Here is a 23,142-nt window from a genome sequence, read left to right on the forward strand (position 1 = left end):
CAATAAATGTCATTTAATGTTCCCTTTTTTCGTCTTTTGCTTGGATAACCTCTAAAAACTAACTTGACTTTAGTTAGGCTTGCTAGGAAACTTTTTGTCACATCAAGAGTTGGTGGAATGATGTAGTCTTATACCAAAATATGTAGTTTTAGAACGAGGAAAACAAATATCCACTTTGCTTTGCACGTTTCTGACCAACGTTGGATAATAATGGTCAACATTGAATGCTTATTTAAAATCTTGTTCTGGTTAGAACTCTGAGTGATCTGCAACATGAAATATTAAATAACTTAAACGGTATGACTTCTTTGTCAGCGGTCAGAAACCTAAAATTACAAAACAATATAACGGCTGGTTTTTTGTAACAGCTCGATGTTGTTATTTAGTCAATCATCAAAACTTAGTGTTAAAAGAAATATTCTAAAACAATAAAAAATAAATTTAAAAATATTTTTCGTTATTTACCATTTTCGATTAAATATAACATTACGCATAATATTTCATAAGTATTCATAAAATGCCGATCAGTTTGTTCATAAAGTATAATTGTATCCTTGTAATTGTATAAATACGTAAGAAATAATTTGTTTTTTCTTTCTTCATAATAGATCGGAAGAAATATTCATATGACTAAATGTATTCACTGACAGTGTCTCCTTCTTTCAATATGAGAATATCTTGATGTCATCCTTCTCACCACTTGGGAAAAAACATATGCTGTAATAGAACATATCTAAAAACAACTTTTTATCTCTTTGAATTTTAAAAATAGAAAAAAAAAAATAATAACACCTAATCAAATTTATTTTTAGGTGTAAGTTCAATTAAATATTAGAACTATAGGACTAAAAACATACTCAACAACATTGATAAGTATATGCCATCGTGTACAAATTTTCTTTTTATAACTAAATTTCACGTTATTTTAGTGGTAAACTATAGAACAAAAAATGTTAATGATTATGGAATGATGAAAAAACAGGGTAATAGGATAAAAAGAATCACAATGAGCTCAAGTGGGTGTTTATATGTTGTTTTAGTTCAATTACAAAAACAATATATGAAGTCAATTGTATAAATTACATAACAACGTTGTAGCAAAACTAACATTATTTAAAGATGGTGTATTCGTTGCAGAGATTTGCTGACTTTTTTTAAATAAAGACTTTTGTGGAGTTCATAGATTTCTACTTACTTTTGCAGAATCTCATAGATTTTTAAAAATTTTCACAGAATTTTGTAGATTTGTTTTGTATAAGTTTTATTGATATTTGTAAACTTTTTTATAGAACATTATGAATTTTGTAATTTATTATCGTGATTTTTTTTAAAATTTATTAGAACTGACGATTGAACGTGAATAACTTTTGAATTGATAAGATTGATTTAAGCTTCAGTGATTTATTGATGTATTACGATATTTCTCTTGACCTTCTCGTACATCTCTAATTCAATCAGTGTATATATAAAGAAAATGTTGCTGAACCGATTAAAACAGCCGAATGGTAACATTTCACAATGACTAAATAAATAAAACTCTCCCTGAAGGTACAATCCGTTGACATGAATTCTTGTACATCTAAATTAAGGTAGTCAAAATTCAAATAGATCTCTAAGAATTCTTCCTATCTATAACATATATGATAAAACATCTACATAACTTGTCAAGAGCATTTTACATACATACATCAATTCAATTCCAGGCTTCATCTACCTAGTCTTAACCAGTTAGTTCGTCTGCAATGGGATCGTGTTAGTGTCGCGCTGTTGGACTTCTCGAACCACCTAAGATCTCTAGCTTCTCTATGTATGACATTTTCTTGTCTGTTACAATGTTAGCCGGTTTACCGAGGAACTTTGTATCTGTGTCTCCACAACTATCATCATTCGAGTCCTTCTTCGCTTCTGAATCTCCTGGATCTAAAGTCCATCCCATGAAATCCAACAATGTCATTGAAGTTGGTTTTTCCAATGAATTAAGCTTATCGAGTTCCTCGTTGGCGTTGGGAAATTTCTCTGATACTTTGAGAGGGCATTGATCTTTTAAAGGCGACCTCGTCTCCCCAGAGGGATTTCTTGCAAGTGAGTCTGCGTGCATTACGTCATCGATCCTAGACATTACGGTGTACGCCAGGCTTTCGATGATTCTCGAGTAGCTTTCAAGAATCGCATGTCCCACATCCTGCAAGGTCATGAAAGCTCTAAAATCTGAACTCTTTGATGGAATAAAATGAGGGAATTCTTGTGTAACACAATGTAGTGGGTCTTACTTTGCTGTACTGGATTTTGCTGATATCTAGAGAAGATTGAGAAATTCCGGGGAAACGATGCTTTAGAATTAGAAGAATCGTCTCGGCTCTCTCTTCAAAAAGTTCCCTTTTCTCCATACTTACACCAGAACCCCACGAAGACTTGCTGTCTTTAGCCGTCATCTTCCGTTTCCATATCACCACTGAGGCCTCAATCCTGTTCTTGAGGTCAAGAATCTTGTGTTCCGTTGACAAATCCAGAGATGAAAGAAAATAGTCCGGATCAAAATGGTCATCAGTGATTCCCTTGTAGATCAAGTCTCCAAGGCATGCTCTCCCATTCTGTGAAGAGAAAGAGGGCTAGCTCATTAAGTCAAAGCCACAAAAACTTGAGACTGAGAATAAGTAATGGTTTTCCACTTTTATTAGTACAAAACCAAAGACTTAGATACACTTTTCTTGTATTCTTAAGCACCTTAGGAAGAGATTCAATGTAGTTTTCGGGTATTTCCATTTCTGATAAAACTTGAGCATTTATGGCCATTGCAGCTTTCAACACTTGGTTTACAGAATCCTTCTGATACTGTAGCCATTTTCTTGTAACTTCAGATAAGCCATCTGTGGGAACTTTAGGAACTGGAATCCACCACTTCTCATCGTTTCTCATGTTCTTTCCCTTCTGGGAATCTTCATCGCCCTTTGTTACATACCAAAACTCATTTTGCTCCTTGAAGTTGTCCAAACAATCCTATTTGTATTCCAACCATAGAGAAATGAGTAGTCACAAATTAAAGAATGCCCATAAAACCAGATACAGATCGAGAATCAAATAAAGTATACTCTTACAAGTAGCATTGCATCAAGCTTGCGTAAGGCCGGTATGTTCATTTGGATATCATTTCTCTGTTTTGTCACCATAATCTGGCAAAGCAAAAAGTCAACTCAAACTTATTCAAAATACCGATGAGTACAATCAAGAACAATTTTATCAACATGCAGACACGGCCAGCGTCAGATCCATCGACCCCTTAGCTAGATTACGTCCAAATTTCATGTGATGGACAAATGAATGAAAGTTACCTCCATAGAGGTTCCATCTTTTGATCTTTGTTTTGAGGGAACAAGTTCGACGATATGATCTGTTACAGATAATAGCCAATCAATCTCCTTTCTCCATCTTGCCTTGGTATCTGGTAACATTGGCTCTAATCTCTTTTGCTCTCCAAACACAGAAGCTGCATCAAACTCCAAAAATCTAAACAATATTGCATACCAAAGCAATAAAAATGGAAAATTTCTGACATCATAGTGGAAATTATCGGAAAAATTTACCAGCTAGATTTGTGATGGCATTTGACAATGCCAAAGCTGATGAAACGCCCTTCCCTCCACCTGACATATCCTCACCAAGAAGCAACTTCGCAAACTTCTCCTTCATCAATTCCATATCTAAATCACACCCAACAACAACAGATTTTCATCCGTATTTATCGATAAAGAAAAAGAATCTAAAACAACCCAAACCAGAATAGCTACGATCTTCAAAAATAGCAAGGACGGATCCAACCGAACCAAAAAATTTATTGATTTCAGAAATTATTAATCACGCTCCAAATCATATTAAACCGTTTATATTGGAAAGAAATCTAACGAATAACACAAGACAAAATTAAACTCATGAGGGAACAAAAAACTACATAAATCAAACCGTTTATATCTTGTTTTCTTGCCTGAATGATGTCCCTCTTTCGCCACACTTCCATCAGCGGCAAACCGGGACTTGATATTCTCCGTCCGATTAAGCTCAGACCCAATCCTCGCCTGTTCCAATGCTTGACTATCATGTAAAGGGGCGGACGCATGGCTTCTCGACGTCATCCTTTCCTGATCCGACGGCGACAAAGAGCCGCTGTTTTGATCAAGAACCAAACTCCTGGCTTTCCCCCCTCCATTTTCATGCATTCCTTTGAAATACCCCAACCTGTTCACGTACATTTCCTTTTCCTCCTCCAAAGCGGCCCGAACCATATTCTTTATTTTTTTTTATGATTATTTTTTTGTGTGTGATTCAAGCTGGATTTTGTATGGAAAATGGAAGAGAAAAAAAAAAAGATAATAGGAATGGGAGGACTGGTAAAGATGATTTCCGTTCCCTTTCCTAGTATTTTGAAAGGAAAGAGGAAGTAAAGGAAATGTTTCTTAATTAGTATTATGACAACAAAACAAAGGTGATTATGTTTTAGCTGAGGAAGCAAGTTTTTTTAAAAAAATTCAAGGAAATGTGTTGTTTCTGATTTAGTAAAGAAAATTTATTTATTTTTTATTTTATTCTATTTAACTTTATATGATGTTGCTATTATTTTATTTATAAAATGAACACAATATTTTAGTAAACACGTTAGTCAGATAAACTACGTCACACAACATGCTCGTATAAGAAAATATTGATAATTATGCAGTCCATCGACACAAACACTTTTATTGAGATGTTGAGGATGTTGGGTGCATATCAGAGCATGAACAAAGAAAAAATGAGTTGACATGTAAAAAATGTTTATATACTTCTCTAAATATAAACATTTTTTTTATAAACATTTACATATTTTGTACACATGTTTTTTAGAAAAAACTAATTCCAAGACAAAGGATGTCATAAATTGAAAACGATGGTTTGTTTGATTTATACTATAAAATACATGGTCATCTCTTGTGTGAGACAAATGGCCATTAGGTAGTGTTGTTTTTCGATTTAAGAAATTTGGATGACAGTATAATTGAAAGAATACGTTTATTGTGAGACGGTCTCACAAATCTTTATCTTAAGATGAGTCAATCTTACCGATATTCACAATAAAAAGTAATATTCTTGACATAAAAAATAATATTTTTTCATAAATAAAAACAAATAAAAGATCTGTCTCACAAAATAAGTCCAGTCGAAAAGAGACGAAGAGTGAAAATTGTGAGGCCATTGATCAGAGGAACTGTTTAGACCGTTAATTAGTCCCTAAAAACTCTCGAGCAATTCCCAAATTAACTGGAATACTGTTGGTTAAGAAACAAAACCGACCAATGGATTTAGGCTAAAGAAAAGTTTCCCGATTTCGGCCAATCCGAGTGTCAATGGCGACGAAATTGGAGGACGTTGGCGTGCTAATGACCAGTCCAATGTCCAGTTACCTCGAGCAAGAACTCAACAACCGATTCAAACTCTTTAAACTCTGGGAATCTCCTTCCGAAACCCAATTCTTGGATTGCTACGCCGACTCAATTTTGGCTGTTGTGGGGGACACCAAAATCGGTGCCGATGCGGAGCTAATCGAATCGCTTCCCCATTTGAGAATCGTGGCGACGTACAGTGTGGGATTGGATAAGATCGATTTGGATAAGTGCAGGGAGAAGGGCATCAGAGTAGCGAATACTCCTGACGTGCTCACTGATGATGTGTCGGACACAGCGATTGGGTTGGCATTGGCGACTTTGCGGAAGATTTGTGCTTGTGATGGGTTTGTGAGAAGTGGGCTGTGGAAAAATGGAGATTTTCAGCTGTGTTCTAAGGTATGTGGCTTTTTATGTGCAAGATTTTTATTTTTTCATAGGATTTTTGCTCTTTTTTTATCCTAATCACTCGTGTTTTGTCATATTAGCATTATAAATGTCAATATTATTCATGTGTAGAGGTATAAATGTTTGATGAATGACTGAGGTACTATCCTGGAGATAGCATCTCATCCAGCGAAAAAGTTAAATTTTAGCGAAGGTGTTCGAAGACTCTCAAAATTTACATTTATGTGCATTTGTTTGTTATTCCTTGCATTTACTTCTTTGATTTCCAGTTCAGTGGTAAATCAGTAGGCATAATTGGATTGGGCAGGATTGGTTCAGCAATAGCCAAGAGAGCTGAAGCATTTGGCTGCACCATTGGTTACAACTCCAGATCCAAGAAACATAATATCAACTATACATACTACTCAAATGTTGTCGATTTGGCTGCAAATTGCCAAATCCTGATCGCCTCGTGTGCCTTGACAGAAGAAACACGGCACATTGTGAACCGGGATGTTATTGGTGCATTAGGACCAAAAGGGATTCTGATCAATATCGGAAGAGGGGCACTGGTTGACGAACCAGAGCTCATTTCTGCGTTGCTCGAAGACCGGTTAGCTGGGGCAGGGCTTGATGTTTTTGAGAATGAACCTCTGGTACCCGAGGCACTTCTTGGACTTGACAATGTTGTATTGCTGTCTCACGTTGGGAGCGACACTGTCGAAACCACCAAAGCCATGGCTGACCTTGTTGTTGCAAACTTGGAGGCATATTTTATTAACAAACCATTGCTAACACCTGTGGTTTGAGTTTGATTTTGATCATCTGGCAGTCGTATCATTGAGATGTTAAATTTTAGTCTCACATCGGACATAATTCTTTATTGGAATGAATGCTTCATTTCGAGTAAAAAGGTAACGCCTCTTACGAAAAATTGTTTAAATAAAACCATCTAATATCAAAATTATTAAATCTCCTTTGAGTTATCCTATACATTAATATCACACCATCGCACCATTAGATTTCCTTCTAGAGTCTCCAGATATAGATCAGTGAGGCAGGTCGATTTACATTTGAAACGAAAATAAATACTTCTGGCATAAAATAATATTCATGATCGGATGAGGAAGATATCAGTCTCACACTATGAGTTTTTGTGAAGGCAGAAGATGCTTCGAGTCGTGTTTCCTTGAAATTTCTCACTTGCTTTTCGCCTACGTCTTTCTCTTCAAATCAAATTGGGCTGCTAGTGGACCAAGGTATAGTCTCAATTTCAGTTAACATCGCTTTCAATTTAGAACATTTGGCCTTGATAGGTAGTAGCTAAATGATACATGTTCTTTTTCTGAATAATATATCTATATAATAAGAAAATATACAAACTGAACTTCATTCTTGCCACCCCACCGCATTAGAGCATTACATGATGAACAAACCTCGAAAGTGGATCATTTTTGGACATCGTGCTAAATAGTTGCAAGGACAGAGATATGAAACTCGCACCATTCTTACTTGCATAATCCAATCTTGAAATCCGTCTGATCAAGGAGAAGATGGGGGAGAGGAAGAAACTTTGAAGATGAGAAACTTGAGAGATTCAAGTGTAAAATATATGAAACTCCCTTTCTTGTGTGTGAAAAAACACCCAAAGTTTGATCCCACCACACATTGCCATCCATTCCCATGCCTATTGTCAAACTCCTGCCGATTTACACAAACACAAAACTTTCCAAATTACTAAGTATATCATAGAGTAACTAGAAAACTGGTAAATTTTATGTTTACTACATATCATTTAAAGACAGCGCTTTCAAACAAACTTGAGCACCAAAATGACATGCCCGAGAAGCAAATTCAACAAGAAGACAATCCAATCTTTGTCCTAAAATAGTTATCCATATCCAGAGCATCATATTCAAAATCTCACCGAACAAAAGTTCTAATTTTTCTAAAACCTCGCGATGCGAGGCCAGACGAATATATGCAACATAAAAGAAGAAGAAGAAGAAATGGATAACCGACCTTCTTGATGTGGGCAGCAATTGATTTGCAATCAACGACATCATACAGATCCAGAGCCTGGGAAGCAAAATCCATTGCTTGGATCTGCATCTTCAATGGCATATCTGTATCCTGTATCAAACCTTTCCCTTCTAACATCTTATAGTCTCAAGTTCGCACCTTTAATTTACTCGTTTTCCTACACCTAAACCCAAATATCTCGAAAACCCAGAAAAGGAAATTTTGGATTGATCGCGAAGATGATATCAGCGAGATGCTTAGCTTAGCTTACTCATCATTCGCTTCGCCTTCACTGTGTACATTTTTTACAAGTGTATTGTCATTATATAAGCGGCTTTCTTCATGTGATAGATTCTTGCGTCCTTTTTACTCCCACACTTTAAGGACTTTTTAGCGTCCTTCCCTTTATCTGTATTCGTCCAGTGGGTAACTACGTCAAGGATAGGCCTGATGAGGCCCAAATTAATCCATACTCTTCGTCAAGACGGAGGCGACGTTTCACTATAAGATCACTCATGTGGAGTAATCTGGGCCGTTCATTGTCCGTGTAGGCACTGCCTGCATGGACAGGGTGAAACAAACCCCAATCCGGGTGGACAGTCGATCCGAATGGTTAGCGGTCACTCCAACAATTCCCAAAAAAAAAAAACAAGTTTTGTGGGTGGTCACAATCATCTAAAGTTAAAGTCATTCATCATTCCAATGTAGTTCTTATGATAAAGCAAGAATGGGTTCAATCTTGGGGCAATGGAATAGGCCGAAATCCGATTAGCTTTTGTACTTACCCTACGTGACTAATTTTGATATTGAATGTAACATCTTTTTTGTTGGTGGACAAAAGGATATGTAATGTCAATTCCAAAGTAAAAAATGTAAAAATAAATATCGAAAATTATTCGGTTACCAAGAATATATTCAGAAAAACTAGAGAGTTTTTATAATAAAAACATGAGTTGGGGTGCAAACGAGCCAAGCTATTCTTGAATTGCTTGTGAACGGCTCAATTGAAACTCGAAAGTAACTTGAATATTTAATCGAGTCGAGCTCGAGTTTTACATGTGTTTCTTAGAGTAACTCGCGAGCTACTCGATTATATATTGATACCCCAGGGATGAACCCTCAAGATCCGGCCCAAACTCTCGGCCCATCTCTAAGGCCCACAGGTGAATGGCCCATGACAAGCCCATGTATTCTCCTATAAATACCAGGTTTGACCGTATGATTTGAAATTCACTATATTGTTTTCAGCAGCACCCTTAGCTGCTCCCCCTTATATCCTCAGTCACTGACTTGAGCGTCGGAGGGGCTACGTCGTCAGGACACCCTCCTGGCCCCCTCTTAACGGTCTTTTTCGTGATTTCAGACTCAGGATCATTTCAAGACCCTGCGTCTGTACTAGTGACACTTGCTGGGAGCGGACCCTAAATTTCCCGTGAGTATCACTTGGCGCCGTCTGTGGGAAGATTTGAGTTGAGACGTAGAGATGGTAGGGAAGAGAGAGAGTAGAAGAGCTACCTCAGCATCATCGCGTCCTCAGAGGGGACCCGAACAGTCTCATGCTGAGGCAAGGCAGGAACAACCCCATCAGGAGGCGCGAACAGAACAGCCTCGTCAAGAGAACAGGGTCGAGCAACCACGTCCTAATGAAAATGTGGGGAACTTGACCCTGGAGCAGTTGGGTCAATTTATCACCCGGACAGTGGATGAGGCCATGAAGAAGAATCAAGAGTCTATGTTTGTAGAGGAACATGCTGCCCGTGAGGAGCGTGAAGAAAATGTTGAAATCCACCAGAGCAGGGTTGAAGAGACGCATCCCCTCCAAAGTGGGGAGATTAGTGAGATGGGGGAGATGTGGAAGGAGATACGGAGGTTGAGAGAGCAGGTAGGAAGCAGGGAGCCGGTACCCAAGAAAAGAAGCCCTTTTTCACTATCCATCTTGGAAGAGGGGCTTCCTCCAAATTTCCGACAGTCAAACGTTGGAGAATATGATGGACATACGGACCCCGAATAACACTTGGAGAGGTTTGAGAATGCGGCTCTGTTGCACCAATATTCTGATGGAGTCAGGTGCAGGGTGTTTCTGGGCACGTTGGTGAGGTCAGCACAGCAGTGGTTTAACACTTTGCAGCCCAGCTCTATACGTTCTTTTGAAGACTTCTCAGCTGCCTTCTTGCACCGATTTGCTAGCAGCAAGAGCCACCAGAAAAATTATTTGAGCCTGTTCGTGATGAAACAACAAAAGAATGAAACTTTACGAGAATTTGTCCAGCGTTTCAACAGTGCAGCGCTGGAAATACCAGCGGCTACCCCTGACATCATGATAAGTGCCTTCAAACAAGGACTGAGGGGAGGGGAGTTTTTCAAGTCGCTGGTCAAGAAGCCTCCGTTGAGCTATGATGATCTGTTGGCTCGAGCTGAGAAATATGTAAACTTGGAAGATGCCCAACGGTACAGAAGGATGGAGAGCCGGCCCGGAGGAAGTAGAGTTGAGGGAGCGGAGAAAGGAGGAAGGAAGAGGGGTGCGGGGGAAAAAGAGGAAGACAGAACTAGTAGTAGAAGACAATTCTCATCTCATGTTCCCCTAGATAGGAGTCGGGACGAGGTGATGGAGGTGAGGGAGCCCGCGGGAAGGTGGGAGAAGTCGCGAAGGGTTGGGTGCAGTGCTAGATTGCCTTCACGGGATAGACGAAAAGAATCCTCATTAAGGAGTCGACAAAGGTCTCGCTCGCCCCCTAGGCGTGGTCAAGGCCCTCCATGGATAAATCAGAGGATGGGTGAGCAGAGAGGGGAATGTGGATGTCAAGATGTCCCTCAGGAGCTCGTGGAACCGAGGAGGGGAATGAATGAGGATAACCACCCTACGAGAGGAATTATTCATATGATCTCGGGGGGTGCTACTGATGGAGATTTCGGGCGAGCGCGAAAGGCGCACGGGAATAGGTTGGAGAATTTTGAAATATCTAGGGGTGCAGACTTACCACAAGACCTCGTCATCAACTTTGGGCCGGAAGACCTCCGAGGCGTTGTGACTCCACATAACGATGCCTTGGTGGTAACGACCATCATTGCAAATTATGATGTGGCGAGAATATTTATTGATAATGGAAGCTCCGTGAACGTTTTGTTCAAGAGCACGTTGATCAAATGAAGATGGGAAGATTTGAGTTTGAGCTGGTATCCACCCACTGTATGGGTTTGCAGGACACGCCATCCCGCCTTTGGGTCAGATTGTGCTTCCCCTATCCTTGGGAACTGATCCTCGGCGGGTGACAAAGATGATAGCGTTCACCGTGGTGGATATTTTTTCAGCGTATAATGGGATTCTAGGACGGACAGCCCTAAAGGATTTTAGAGCCGTAGCTTCCACTTATCATCAGAAGCTTAAGTTTCCTGTGGGAAAAGGAGTTGGGGTCTTGTGCGGGGACCAAATAGTCGCGCGTCGGTGTTATGAAGGGGTAGTGAGAGGGGAGGGAAAAAGATCACGTGTGGAGCTTAACATGATTGGGAAAGGAAGAAGTGAGTAACTTTGTCCTATTGAGGTACAAGAGGAGCAGAGATGAAAGTTGGAAAATGCGCAGGGCAAGACTCTAAAGAGGCTCGGGAACAGCTTACCACCTTAGAGAATATTTATCTTGACTTGAATTTTGCTGTATTTCGTTTCTGAATTTGTCTTATATTATGTTGAAATTTAATAAAGTCAAGTTCTTATATTAAGTTTGTGGATGTTGTTGTATTACGAGATGATGAGAAGAATCTTATTTTCCTGCTAAGGCATCGCCTAACAGAGGAGCAGAGTTGGGGATGAGAAAAATTTTATTTTCCTGCTAAGGCATCGCCTAGCAGAGGAGCAGAGTTGGGGATGAGAAAAATTTTATTTTCCTGCTAAGGTATCACCTAGCAGAGGAGTTAGAGGTGCGCGCATTGAATTTTATTTTCCTGCTAAGGCCCGGCTTAGCAGAGGAGTTAGAGGGTGAAGGTGTTGAGTTTTTATTTTCCTGCTAAGGCCCGGCTTAACAGAGGAGTTAGAGGGTGAAGGTGGTGAATTTTATTTTCCTGCTAAGGCCCGACCTAGCAGAGGAGTTAGAGGGTGAAGGTGTTGAATTTTATTTTCCTGCTAAGGCCCGGCTTAGCAGAGGAGTTAGAGGGTGAAGGTGTTGAGTTTATATTTTCCTGCTAAGGCCCCGGTTAGCAGAGGAGTTAGAGAGTGAAGGTGGTGAATTTTATTTTCCTGCTAAGGCCCGACCTAGCAGAAGAGTTAGAGGGTGGAGGTGTTGAGTTTTTATTTTCCTGCTAAGGCCCGGTTTAGCAGAGGAGTTAGAGGGTTGAGGTGTTGAGTTTTTATTTTCCTGCTAAGACCCGGCTTAGCAGAGGAGTTAGAGGGTGAAGGTGGTGAATTTTATTTTCCTGCTAAGGTATCACCTAGCAGAGGAGTTAGAGGGTGGAGGTGTTGATTTTATTTTCCTGCTAAGGCATCGCCTAGCAGAGGAGTTAGAGGGTGGGCGCGTTGAATTTTATTTTCCTGCTAAGGCCCGGCTTAGCAGAGGAGTTAGAAGGTGGAGGTGTTGATTTTATTTTCCTGCTAAGGCATCGCCTAGCAAAGGAGTTAGAGGGTGGGCGCGTTGAATTTTATTTTCCTGCTAAGGCATCGCCTAGCAGATGAGTTAGAGGGTGGAGGTGTTGAATTTTATCTTCATGCTATGGCGTCACCTAACAGAGGAGTTAGAGGGTGGAGGTGTTGAATTTTATTTTCCTGCTATGAACTATTTTAGCAGAGGAGTCAAGGGCACGGGGAAGTGGAAACTATTTCCCTTCAAAAGCTTAGTAGAGGACCTTGAAGATGGGGGCGACGAGGGCATACTGTGTTAGAAAAATTTATTTCGTTTATCGTTAACGAACAATGTTGGCCGCTGCGAAAATTACGGGGATCGACCTGCCCGGTTAGGTCGTGGGGGTGTGGGGGCAACGCCCCCATAATTTTTTCAGAAATCACACAACCCTTCGCAAGGGAATATATCAAAATTCTCATCACTGGGCGAGCGTGGCACGGGGCTGGGCGAGCTTGCCGAGGTGTTGGGGCGAGGGCGAGGGCGAGGTGCTGGTTGGGGCGAGGGCGAGGTGCTGGCCGAGGTGTTGGGCGAGGTGATAGGGCAAGGCGAGGCTAGCCGGTGGGGCGAGGGCGAGGTGAGTGATGGCGTAAGGCGAGGCGAGAAGGGGCTACGGGCGAGAACGATGTGGGGCGAGCGTGCGCTGTCGTGGGCGAGGGCGGGCCGCGCTTGGGCGAGCTGGCTGTCGGGCGAGTCGGGGGGCGAACGACGATGGGCGAGCGTGAAGGCTACTGCGCGAGTGGCGAGCGTGAGGTATGCTAGGCGAAGGGACGAGCGTGAGGGCTGCTGCTCGAGGGGCGAGCGTGAGGTCTGCTAGGCGAAGGGACGAGCGTGAGGCCTGCTTGGCGAGTCGACGGGCAAATGGCAAAGGGCGAGCGTGAGGGCTGCTGCTCGAGGGGCGGGCGTGAGGGTTGCTTGGCGAGTCGGGTGCTAATGGTCGGGCGTTGTGCGTGTGCGAGGGCTCGCGAAGGGCAGCGGGGCAAAGCAGAGATGGGCGAGGTGATGTGCAGCAGTGGGCGAGGCGCTGTCTACGCGAGATGGGGCAAGGCGCTTGCATTGAGTGAGTGCTGGCGAGGGCGAGATGAAGAGGCGGCGGGGTGTTGCGGGCGAGGGTGAGGCTTTGACGTGGCTTAGAGAAGATGAGGCTGGCAGCGCAGGGAGAGGGCTGTTGGCGAGGTGGTGCGAGGGGTGAGAATGCAAGGGAGAGGGCGGACGTGGCTACGAAGGAGTGAGGACGAGATAGGCAAGACATGGCGACGAGTCGAGGCAGTGAGCGGCAGAGGAAAACTGCATAATTCACGCCTTGTAACCCGAGGACAGCACAACTAATCGAACTTTGAACCTGCGATTCAGTTCGACTCGGGAGGGGGAGACTGGTGATACCCCAGGGATGAACCCTCAAGATCCGGCCCAAACTCCCGGCCCATCTTTAAGGCCCACAGGTGAATGGCCCATGACAAGCCCAGGTATTCTCCTATAAATATCAGGTTTAACCGTATGATTTGAAATTCACTATATTGTTTTCAGCAGCACCCTTAGCTGCTCCCCTTTATATCCCCAGTCACTGACTTGAGCGTCGGAGGGGCTACGTCGTCAGGACACCCTCCTGGCCCCCTCTTAACGGTCTTTTTCGTGATTTCAGGCTCAAGATCATTTCAAGACCCTGCGTCTGTACTAGTGACACTTGCTGGGAGCGGACCCTAAATTTCCCGTGAGTATCATATATATTATTTATTTATAATTAAAAGAGAGTCTAAATCAAGTTAACACATTATCGAGTCGAGTTGAGTTCAAGAATACTGATTTTTTTTCGAATGGAGTTCGCTTAGTATGATATTCGAATCTGACTTGAATGCATCCTAAAAGATAATGTTTTAGAAAAGGAGATATATGGGTTATTTTAGAGTTCTTTGGAAGATAATTCGTGGGTTTGGCCCATTTTATTAATGTGCAATTGGACCTTAATTAAATAATTAATTAGCAACATTAAAAACCCATATTTAATTCTCTTGATCCAAAATCTACAAAAAATCAAATACTTGTATGCATATTTTGAAAACCCTCTATCTACAAAATTTATGGTATCTTTTTATATAAATTCTTGGAAAAGTTTCAAGAAATTAATTTCAAAAAACTTTATTTAACCACACAAGAAAATCAACCACGCCTCTAAATAAATATTATAGCATTGGTGGCTTGTCCAAATCCATAATCAATGAGACCTGATTTCCACGATATTATTATTATTATTTTAAAAATAAAAATAAAAACAGCCCAAAACAACTGGAATCCAAGAATCTAAATTAGGTGGCTTGTCCAAATTCTTGATTTTTAAATATAATGACAAATAAATATTTAAAACCCAGAAATAGCGACCACTGGCTGCCGACACTCCCCTTCCTCAAACCCAGAGCAAGATCCATGCCTAGGTTCGGATGCTGGTTACGAATATTGCTGTATTATTTTACATTGAATAAGGAGAATACAATTTTCTAAAACTAATTACTACAATCATATTGCATTTTATCAAATACCAATAATACTTTCAAATTGTTTATTTATTACGAAACTGAATAAAGTATCGGAAATAATACAGAATAGGTCTCTTATAAGACAGTTTCACGAATTTTTATATATCAGACGAGTCAATCCTACTGACATTCACAATAAAAAGTAATACTCTTAACATAAAAAGTAATATTTTTTCATGGACGACCTAAATAAGATATATGTCTCACAAAATACGACTCGTGAGACCGTCTCATACAAGTTTTTGCCAATAACAAATATTTCAAAATTTTTAATGTTTTAAATTTAGTTTGATACGATTAATAATTGAATTCAATTAAATATTTTTTTGTATATTTTTATATTGATTATTTATTTTACATTAATCAAATAATTAATTATTCAGATAACATATATAAAAAATGTGAATTAAAATTACTTATTATTATTTTTATTAATATTCATTAATTATTAATAAATAAAAAAAATTATTTATAGTCTCATCCAAAATTTAATCAACAAAATCGCATAGTCAATATTATTATATATTTTATTCAAATATTTTAATAATCATAATGTTCTTTATCTATACAATTTCATCAATGTGGATAAAAATATCTGATCAAGATAGTTTTAGATTGTAAAAATAACTAAAATGAAATAAATATATTCTTGAAATTATATAATATCATTTTACGAACAATGAGAAAGATTTACCGAATGTATTCAGAACCACAAACCATGCACAGGTTCCGACTGAGGCGAGGACCCAGCCTCGGATTCCAAGTTCACGAACTGTATCCTCGACAGCCTCTTCTCATTAAAATTGCACAATATAAATCCATTCCAGTGTCTCGAAACAGATGCACTGGATCAGACCTTTTTCCATGAATCTCAAGGTTTCAGTTTTCAGATTCTTGAATTGATTTCAGCTCGAATGTGATTGACTGTTGGAAATTCTTGTTTTTCAACAATCGGGGAGTCAGATTTCAGCACCGTCGCCGTGAAATTCTTTGAAGAAAGAACCCAAAAAAATGCAGCATGCAAAATCAGAATCCGACGTCACGAGTCTAGCTCCGTCTTCCCCCTCAAGATCACCGAAACGCCATGTCTACTACGTGCAGAGCCCTTCCAGGGATTCACACGACGGAGACAAATCATCCATGCAGCCCAGCCCGATGGAATCTCCGTCGCACCAGTCGTTCGGCCGCCACTCTCGAAATTCCTCCGCCAGCAGATTCTCCGGCATATTGCCGTCTTCTGGGCGGAAGGGGAGGAAAAGAAACGACAAAGGGTGGCCGGAGTGCGATGTGATAGTGGAAGAGGGGAAGTACGATGAATTCGATGATGACAAGAAGTTCACGCGGCGGTGCCAGGCGGCGATGGCGGTGGCTGGCTTCCTTCTTCTCTTTACTGTCTTCTGCCTCATTATTTGGGGTTCCGCAAGGCCTTTCAAAGCTGAAGTTGCCGTCAAGGTACACACACATTCACTCTTTTACCCTTTTTTAATATTTACGTAAAGTCAATTTTAATTTAATTATTACTTTTTAAAATATACATATATTTTTACAAATAAAAGGGCATTATTATTTTTTAATCGGTAAAAAAATAAAAATAAAAAATTATATCGCAATGTTTTAACATAAATCGTATAGACATCGTAGAGTTAGTTTGGATCAAAATTTATAATTTTAAAAAAGTATTTAAATAAGATATTTATTTCACAAAATAGACTCGAGATACCATTTAACAAAATTTTTTGTGTTCAAGTAGTTATTATCTCTTCTTTATTTTTAGTAATATTTGAAGGTTTCTAATTTCTATTCATTTTGACTTGAGAGAGATATTTTTTTCCCAATTGAGAGCCCTTTTACATCTCAAAACAAATAGATATTAAATTATTTTAATCATGCAAAACCAAGCAATTGTACAAAAATATAATTTCACATCTTAATTCAACAATTGAATGGCCTTAGCAGAGTCTGTCCGTAAGCAACTTCTACATCGGCTCCGGTTCGGACTCCTCCGGCGTTCCGACAAACATGCTGAATTTTAATGGATCCCTGAAGCTTAGCATATACAATCCAGCTACATTCTATGGGATTCATGTTAGTTCCATGCCAGTCAATCTCTTCTACTCAGATTTCGTCGTTGCCAGTGGCCAGGTAACTAGATAATAGTTTAATTAATATCTATAGCATGTAAATTTAATAAATAATTTCATTAAATTTTATTGCAGCTCAAAAAATATTTTCAGCCGAGAAAAAGCCGTCGGACTGTGTTAGTGCACATAGAAGGAACAAAGATTCCCCTTTACGGCGCCGGATCAACCCTCCAGGTTGGTTCAAACAATGCTGTTCAAGTACCTTTGATGCTGAATTTCACCGTACAGTCCCGAGGAGATGTGGTCGGTAAACTGGTCAGGACGAAACACCGGAAAACAATCTCGTGCCCGTTGAAAATCGACTCCACCAGCAACAAGATTATCGAGTTCAAGAAGAACTCGTGCGATTACAGTTGAAATCCGTTCTACTTTATGTCTGGTCGATCGAAACATAACTTGGAAAGTTGCAAGATATGATGCAGTTAAGTTTTCTGTCCATAATTGTTTTTTGATGGATGTTTTATATTTTAAATGTTTTGCGCCATCTTTCTTTAGACAAAAGGATGAAATTGGGTGTCTCAGTTTTCTTTTCTTTGTAATTTATAAGATTTTTTTGAAGAAATAAAGATATCTTTGTTGAAAAATAATTTAAAATGTGTGTATTGAATATTTGAATGTTGAATATTTGAATGTTGAAAATAAGAGTTGTAAATATTGAAAATTAGCGTGTGATGATGTAGGTGATGATGAATTTTATTTTTGGATTATGTGTAAAGAAACTCTATAAATAGATCTCTCATTTGTGAAGAAAATCACAATTGAGTAGAGAGAAAAATATTATAAAGTGTGTAGTTTGGTAAATTTTGAGAGTTTGAGAATTTTACTTTTTACCATAAATTTTTACTTTTTCACAACACGTTATCAGCACGAAGCTCTAAAAGTCCTACATACTTTTCCAAGCTCCAAACAGAAGAAAAAGTACCACCATGTCAAACTTGACAAAGCTCGAATTCATCGCTCTTGATATTACTGGGAAAAATTATATGCCATGGACTCTAGATGTAGAAATGCATCTTGAGTCTTTGGGTCTAAGCGAGACCATTAAAGAAAATGGCATATGCACGTCACAAGAAAAGGCAAAAGCCATGATATTTTTGCGTCGACATCTCGACGATGGATTGAAATGTGAATATCTGACTGAAAAAATCCCATGGCTTTGTGGAAGGGATTAAAAGAGAGATTCGAACATATAAGGGAAGTTATACTTCCGACCGCCCGTGATGAATGGAATATGTTAAGATTCCAAGATTTTAAGAAAGTCATTGATTATAATTCAGCGATGTATCGAATAATCTCGCAGCTAAAATTTTGTGGACATGAGGTCACAGAATCTGAGATGCTTGAAAAAACATTTTCCACGTTTCATGCATCAAATATTACTCTACAGCAATAATATAGAGTACGTGGATTTGCGAGATAGTCTGAGCTCATCGCCTGTCTTCTTGTGGCAGAAAAAAACAACGAGCTATTAATGAGAAATCATCAGTCCCGACCCACTGGATCAACATCATTTCCAGAAGTAAATGCTTGTAAGTAAAAATGAATTTAAACCTCGGAACCAAAATCAAATTCAAAGACAAGATTTTGGTCGAGGTCGAGGTCGTGGTCGTGGACGTGGACGTGGAATTGGTCGTGATCGTGGACGTGGCCGTGGTTTTGAAAATAATAGAGATAGTTATTTTTATAACTCATCTCAAAAGAGCATCCCAAACCATCCACAGAAAAGGCATCATGAGAGTACAAGTGTTAATGAGAATCACTCAAAAAGATATGAAAGTTCTTGTTACAGATGTGATACTCCAGGACATTGGTCCAAAGTTTGTCGAGCCCCTGAGCACCTTTGTAAACTTTATAAAGAATCATTAAAGGGGAAAGAAAAGGAGACCAACTTCACTGAACGCAGTGACCGTTTGAGTGATTCAACTCATTTTGATGCTGATGATTTTATGAATGATTTCTCTGGAAATGATCAATATGTTGGTGGGATAGAAATGAAAAATATTGATGCTGCATATTTTCTCAACGATTTCTCTGAAAATGAACAATATAATGGTAGAATATAAATGTACAATAATTTATTTTTCATGTATTCATAGAATAATGTTTTATTGTATAATTATGATATGTGTTATATTTAAATATATATTGTCAGTAATTTATTTCATTGCATATTTTTTTGAAGTTCAAATATGGAAAATGCTATGAGCAAAGCTGAAGTTTGTATACCCGATAGTGGTACAACGCACACTATCATCCGAGATAAAAGATATTTCTTGGAACTAAAACCAACAAAAACAACGGTGAATACAATATCAAGGTCCTGTAGACTTGATTAAAGGATGTGGTAAAGCACAATTTTTGTTACCTAATGGTACAAAATTTTTGATCAATGATGCTTTATATTCACCACAATCGAAAAGAAATTTGTTGAGTTTTAATGATATATATTCCCATGGGTATGATACTCAAACAATGAATGAAGGGAATGGGAAATATATGTGTCTTATCACATATAAATCAGGAAAGAAATATATGATTGAAAAACTACCAATGCTCCCTACTGGATTGCATTATACACATATAAGTCTCATTGAATCAAACATGGTAGTTGATAATTCTTCGATATTAACCAATTGGCATGATCGATTGGGACATCTTGGTTCAACAATGATGCGAAGAATTATAGAAAATACACATGGTCATCCACTGAAAGACCAGAAGATCTTTCAGAATAATAAGTTTCAATGTAAAACATGTTCTCTTGGAAAACTTATTATAAGACCATCACCAGTCAAAATCCAAACTGAATCACCAATGTTTCTTGAACGTATTCAGGGTGATATTTGTGGACCAATCCATCCACCATGTGGATCATTCAGATACTTTATAGTATTGATTGATGCCTCCAGCAGATGGTCACATGTATGTTTATTGTCAACTCGAAATGTTGCATTTGCAAGATTACTTGCTCAAATAATAAAATTGAGGAATCAGTTTCCCGATTATACAATCAAGAAAATTAGACTTGATAATGCTGGTGAATTTACTTCCCAGACTTTCAATGATTATTGTATGTCTATGGGAATCATTGTTGAGCATCTTGTTGTTCATGTACATACACAGAATGGATTGGCTGAATCATTGATTAAACGTCTGCAAATGATTGCTAGACCAATGATTATGAAAACAAAACTCCCTATTTCTATATGGGGACATGTATTTTACATGCTGCTTCATTAATTCGCATCAGACCAAGTGCATATCATAAATACTCCCCATTACAGCTTGCATTTGGTAAAGAACCAGACATTTCTCATCTGAGAATTTTTGGATGTATGGTGTATGTGCCTATTGCACCATCACAACGAAAGAAAATGGGACATCAAAGAAAGGTTGCAATTTATATCGGCTATGATAGTCCATCAATCATTCGATATATTGAACCTCAGACAGACGACGTGTTCACAGCACGTTTTGCTGATTGTCATTTTAATGAGGAAATCTTCCCAATGTTAGGAGGAGAACAGAAACATACCGAAAAGGAAATTACATGGTATGTATCATCATTGTTACATCTGGATCCAAGAACAAAACAATGTGAAAAAGATGTACAACAAATTGTACACTTGCAAAGAATAGCAAATCAAATACCAGATGCATTTGCAGACACAAAAGGGGTAACTAAATCATATATACATGCTGCAAATGCCCCTGCTCGAATTCAAATTCCAAAGAAACAAATGGAAGATACTCATGATGTCATTAAACGCCTGAAGCGTGGAAGGCCATTCGGTTCCAAGGATAAAAATCCTCGAAAAAAAAAATTAATAGAGAAACACGATGATCACAAAATAAAGAATGATGTTTCTGAAGAAACACATGATGATCACAAAATAGAGAATGGTGTTCCTGAAGAAACACATGATGATGAAAATGTTCTGTCAGAACCACAAACTGACGAGAATCATGAAATCTCTATCAATTACATTAATACTGGAAAAATATGGAACCGAAAAGATATAGATGAAATTGATGGTATATTTTCTTATAATGTGGCAATCGACATCATAAATGATAACGAAGATCATGAACCAAATTCTTTTGGTGAATGTAAAAATCGGCAGGATTGGATAAAATGGAAAGATGTCATCCAGGTTGAATTAGATTCGCTAAATAAACGTAATCTTTTTGGACCTATAGTCCTTACACCTGAAGGTGTAAAATTTGTTGGATACAAATGAGTTTTTATTCGAAAGCGAAATGAGAAAAATGAAATAGTAAGATATTAAGCTCGACTTGTTGCACAAGGTTTTTCTCAAAGGCCTGGAATTGATTATAAAGAAACGTATTCTCCTGTGATGGATGCAATTACGTTTCGGTATTTGATTAGCTTGGCGGTATCTGAAAATTTAGAAATGCATCTTATGGATGTTGTTACAGCTTACTTATATGGATCACTTGATAGTAATATATATATAAAAATCCCTGAAGGATTTAAGATGTCTGAAGCACAAAGTTCAAAACTCAGGGAATGTTATTCTGTGAAATTACAAAGATCATTATATGGGTTAAAGCAATCAGGTCGAATGTGGTATAATCGACTAAGTGGTCACTTGATGAAAAAGGGATATGTAAATAATTCAATATGCCCTTGTGTTTTCATTAAGAAAACAACATCCGGATGCGTAATTATTTCTGTATATGTTGATGATTTAAACATCATTGGAACGAATAAGGAAATTCAAGAAGTTGTGTCATACTTGAAGGAAGAATTTGAAATGAAGGATTTTGGAAAAACCAAGTATTGTCTGGGTTTTGAAATTGAACAAAAAGAATGTGGAATGTTTGTTCACCAGACAAATTATACAGAAAAGATCTTTAAACGTTTTAATATGGATAAAGCAAATCCTTTAAGTACTCCAATGGTTGTTAGATCATTAAACATAGAAAAGGATCCATTACGTCCATGTGAAGATGATGAAGATATTCTTGGTCCAGAAGTACCATATCTAAGTGTCATCGGTGCCCTTATGTACCTTACAAATTGTACAAGGCCTGATATATCTTTTGCCGTGAATTTGTTGGCAAGATTTAGCACATATCCAACAAAGAGACACTGGAACGGAATTAAACATATATTCCGTTATCTACGAGGAACGACAGACTTGGGACTTTTGTATTCAAAATATGCTAATCCAAGTATAATTGGTTATGCTGATGTTGGATACTTATCTGATCCACACAAGGCACGTTCCCAAACTGGATATGTATTTACTCGTGGAGGCACTGCAATATCTTGGCGTTCACAGAAACAAACGCTCGTAACAACTTCATCAAATCATGCCGAGATTATTGCACTACATGAAGCAAGTCGTGAATGTGTGTGGTTAAAATCAATGACCCAACATATCCAAATTTCATGCGGATTATCACTCGATGAGAAGCCTGTGATACTATATGAATATAATGTTGCATGTGTTGCTCAAATGAAAGAAGGATACATAAAAAGCGACAGAACTAAACATATTCCTCTTAAGTTCTTCGCATTCACCAAGGAGCTTGAGAAGAATAAATGTATTGATGTTCGTCACATTCAATCAAGTGAAAACTCATCAGATCTCTTCACAAAGGCACTTCCTACGTCAATATTCAGAAAGCACATATATAATATTGGGATGCGCAATCTACAAAATTTGTGAAGAATTGTTCATGTCAACATCAGGGGGAGTTTACGTGACTGCACTCTTTTTCCCTTACTATGGTTTTTATCCCAATGGGTTTTTCCAAGTAAAGTTTTTAACGAGGCAGTACAAAATACGTAATGAAGACATCATCGTATCATGATCATCATCACAAGGAGGAGTGTTGAAAAATAATTTAAAATGTGTGTATTGAATATTTGAATGTTGAAAATAAGAGTTGTAAATATTGAAAATTAGTGTGTGATGATGTAGGTGATGATGAATTTTATTTTTTGATTATGTGTAAAAAAACTTTATAAATAGATCTCTCATTTGTGAAGAAAATCACAATTGAGTAGAGAAAAAAA

At 38.5% G+C, this 23,142-nt stretch overlaps 4 protein-coding genes across 4 annotated transcripts; 2 read left to right on the forward strand and 2 right to left on the reverse strand.

Moving 5' to 3' along the window:
* Positions 1-1,487: 1,487 nt before the first annotated feature.
* On the reverse strand, positions 1,488-4,539 carry LOC140832731 (rop guanine nucleotide exchange factor 12-like). The gene is made up of 7 exons (XM_073196898.1): positions 3,980-4,539; positions 3,582-3,698; positions 3,330-3,484; positions 3,096-3,170; positions 2,725-2,997; positions 2,271-2,591; positions 1,488-2,182 (listed from the first exon to the last, which is right to left on the reverse strand). Exons 1-7 carry the CDS (start codon positions 4,275-4,277, stop codon positions 1,754-1,756), a joined length of 1,668 nt encoding a protein of 555 aa, XP_073052999.1. The 5' UTR covers positions 4,278-4,539; the 3' UTR covers positions 1,488-1,753.
* Positions 4,540-5,180: 641 nt separating this feature from the next.
* LOC140832741 (glyoxylate/hydroxypyruvate/pyruvate reductase 2KGR-like) lies at positions 5,181-6,695 on the forward strand. The gene is made up of 2 exons (XM_073196908.1): positions 5,181-5,807; positions 6,086-6,695. Exons 1-2 carry the CDS (start codon positions 5,373-5,375, stop codon positions 6,602-6,604), a joined length of 954 nt encoding a protein of 317 aa, XP_073053009.1. The 5' UTR covers positions 5,181-5,372; the 3' UTR covers positions 6,605-6,695.
* A 424-nt stretch (positions 6,696-7,119) lies between these two features.
* LOC140832751 (uncharacterized) lies at positions 7,120-8,186 on the reverse strand. Its single transcript, XM_073196920.1, has 2 exons — positions 7,818-8,186; positions 7,120-7,496 (listed from the first exon to the last, which is right to left on the reverse strand). The coding sequence occupies exons 1-2, from the start codon at positions 7,953-7,955 to the stop codon at positions 7,338-7,340; spliced, it is 297 nt and encodes a 98-aa protein (XP_073053021.1). The 5' UTR covers positions 7,956-8,186; the 3' UTR covers positions 7,120-7,337.
* A 7,562-nt stretch (positions 8,187-15,748) lies between these two features.
* LOC140832758 (uncharacterized) lies at positions 15,749-17,669 on the forward strand. The gene is made up of 3 exons (XM_073196931.1): positions 15,749-16,404; positions 16,909-17,094; positions 17,169-17,669. Exons 1-3 carry the CDS (start codon positions 15,964-15,966, stop codon positions 17,448-17,450), a joined length of 909 nt encoding a protein of 302 aa, XP_073053032.1. The 5' UTR covers positions 15,749-15,963; the 3' UTR covers positions 17,451-17,669.
* Positions 17,670-23,142: the final 5,473 nt, after the last annotated feature.

Source organism: Primulina eburnea, chromosome 1 (assembly GCF_022965805.1).
Source record: "Primulina eburnea isolate SZY01 chromosome 1, ASM2296580v1, whole genome shotgun sequence".
NCBI classification, from domain to species: Eukaryota; Viridiplantae; Streptophyta; class Magnoliopsida; order Lamiales; family Gesneriaceae; genus Primulina; species Primulina eburnea.

Coding starts and splice junctions, on each gene's coding strand:
- LOC140832731 (XM_073196898.1), bottom strand. CDS start 4,277: ATGGTTCGGGCCGCTTTGGAGGAGGAAAAGGAAATGTACGTGAACAGG. Junction 2,998..3,095: donor AGCTTGATGCAATGCTACTT/GTAAGAGTATAC, acceptor GAATACAAATAG/GATTGTTTGGACAACTTCAA. Junction 2,592..2,724: donor ACATTGAATCTCTTCCTAAG/GTGCTTAAGAAT, acceptor TTCTCTTCACAG/AATGGGAGAGCATGCCTTGG.
- LOC140832741 (XM_073196908.1), top strand. CDS start 5,373: ATGGCGACGAAATTGGAGGACGTTGGCGTGCTAATGACCAGTCCAATG. Junction 5,808..6,085: donor ATTTTCAGCTGTGTTCTAAG/GTATGTGGCTTT, acceptor TTTGATTTCCAG/TTCAGTGGTAAATCAGTAGG.
- LOC140832751 (XM_073196920.1), bottom strand. CDS start 7,955: ATGTTAGAAGGGAAAGGTTTGATACAGGATACAGATATGCCATTGAAG. Junction 7,497..7,817: donor TTGCTGCCCACATCAAGAAG/GTCGGTTATCCA, acceptor GTAAATCGGCAG/GAGTTTGACAATAGGCATGG.
- LOC140832758 (XM_073196931.1), top strand. CDS start 15,964: ATGCAGCATGCAAAATCAGAATCCGACGTCACGAGTCTAGCTCCGTCT. Junction 16,405..16,908: donor AAGCTGAAGTTGCCGTCAAG/GTACACACACAT, acceptor TGGCCTTAGCAG/AGTCTGTCCGTAAGCAACTT. Junction 17,095..17,168: donor TCGTCGTTGCCAGTGGCCAG/GTAACTAGATAA, acceptor ATTTTATTGCAG/CTCAAAAAATATTTTCAGCC.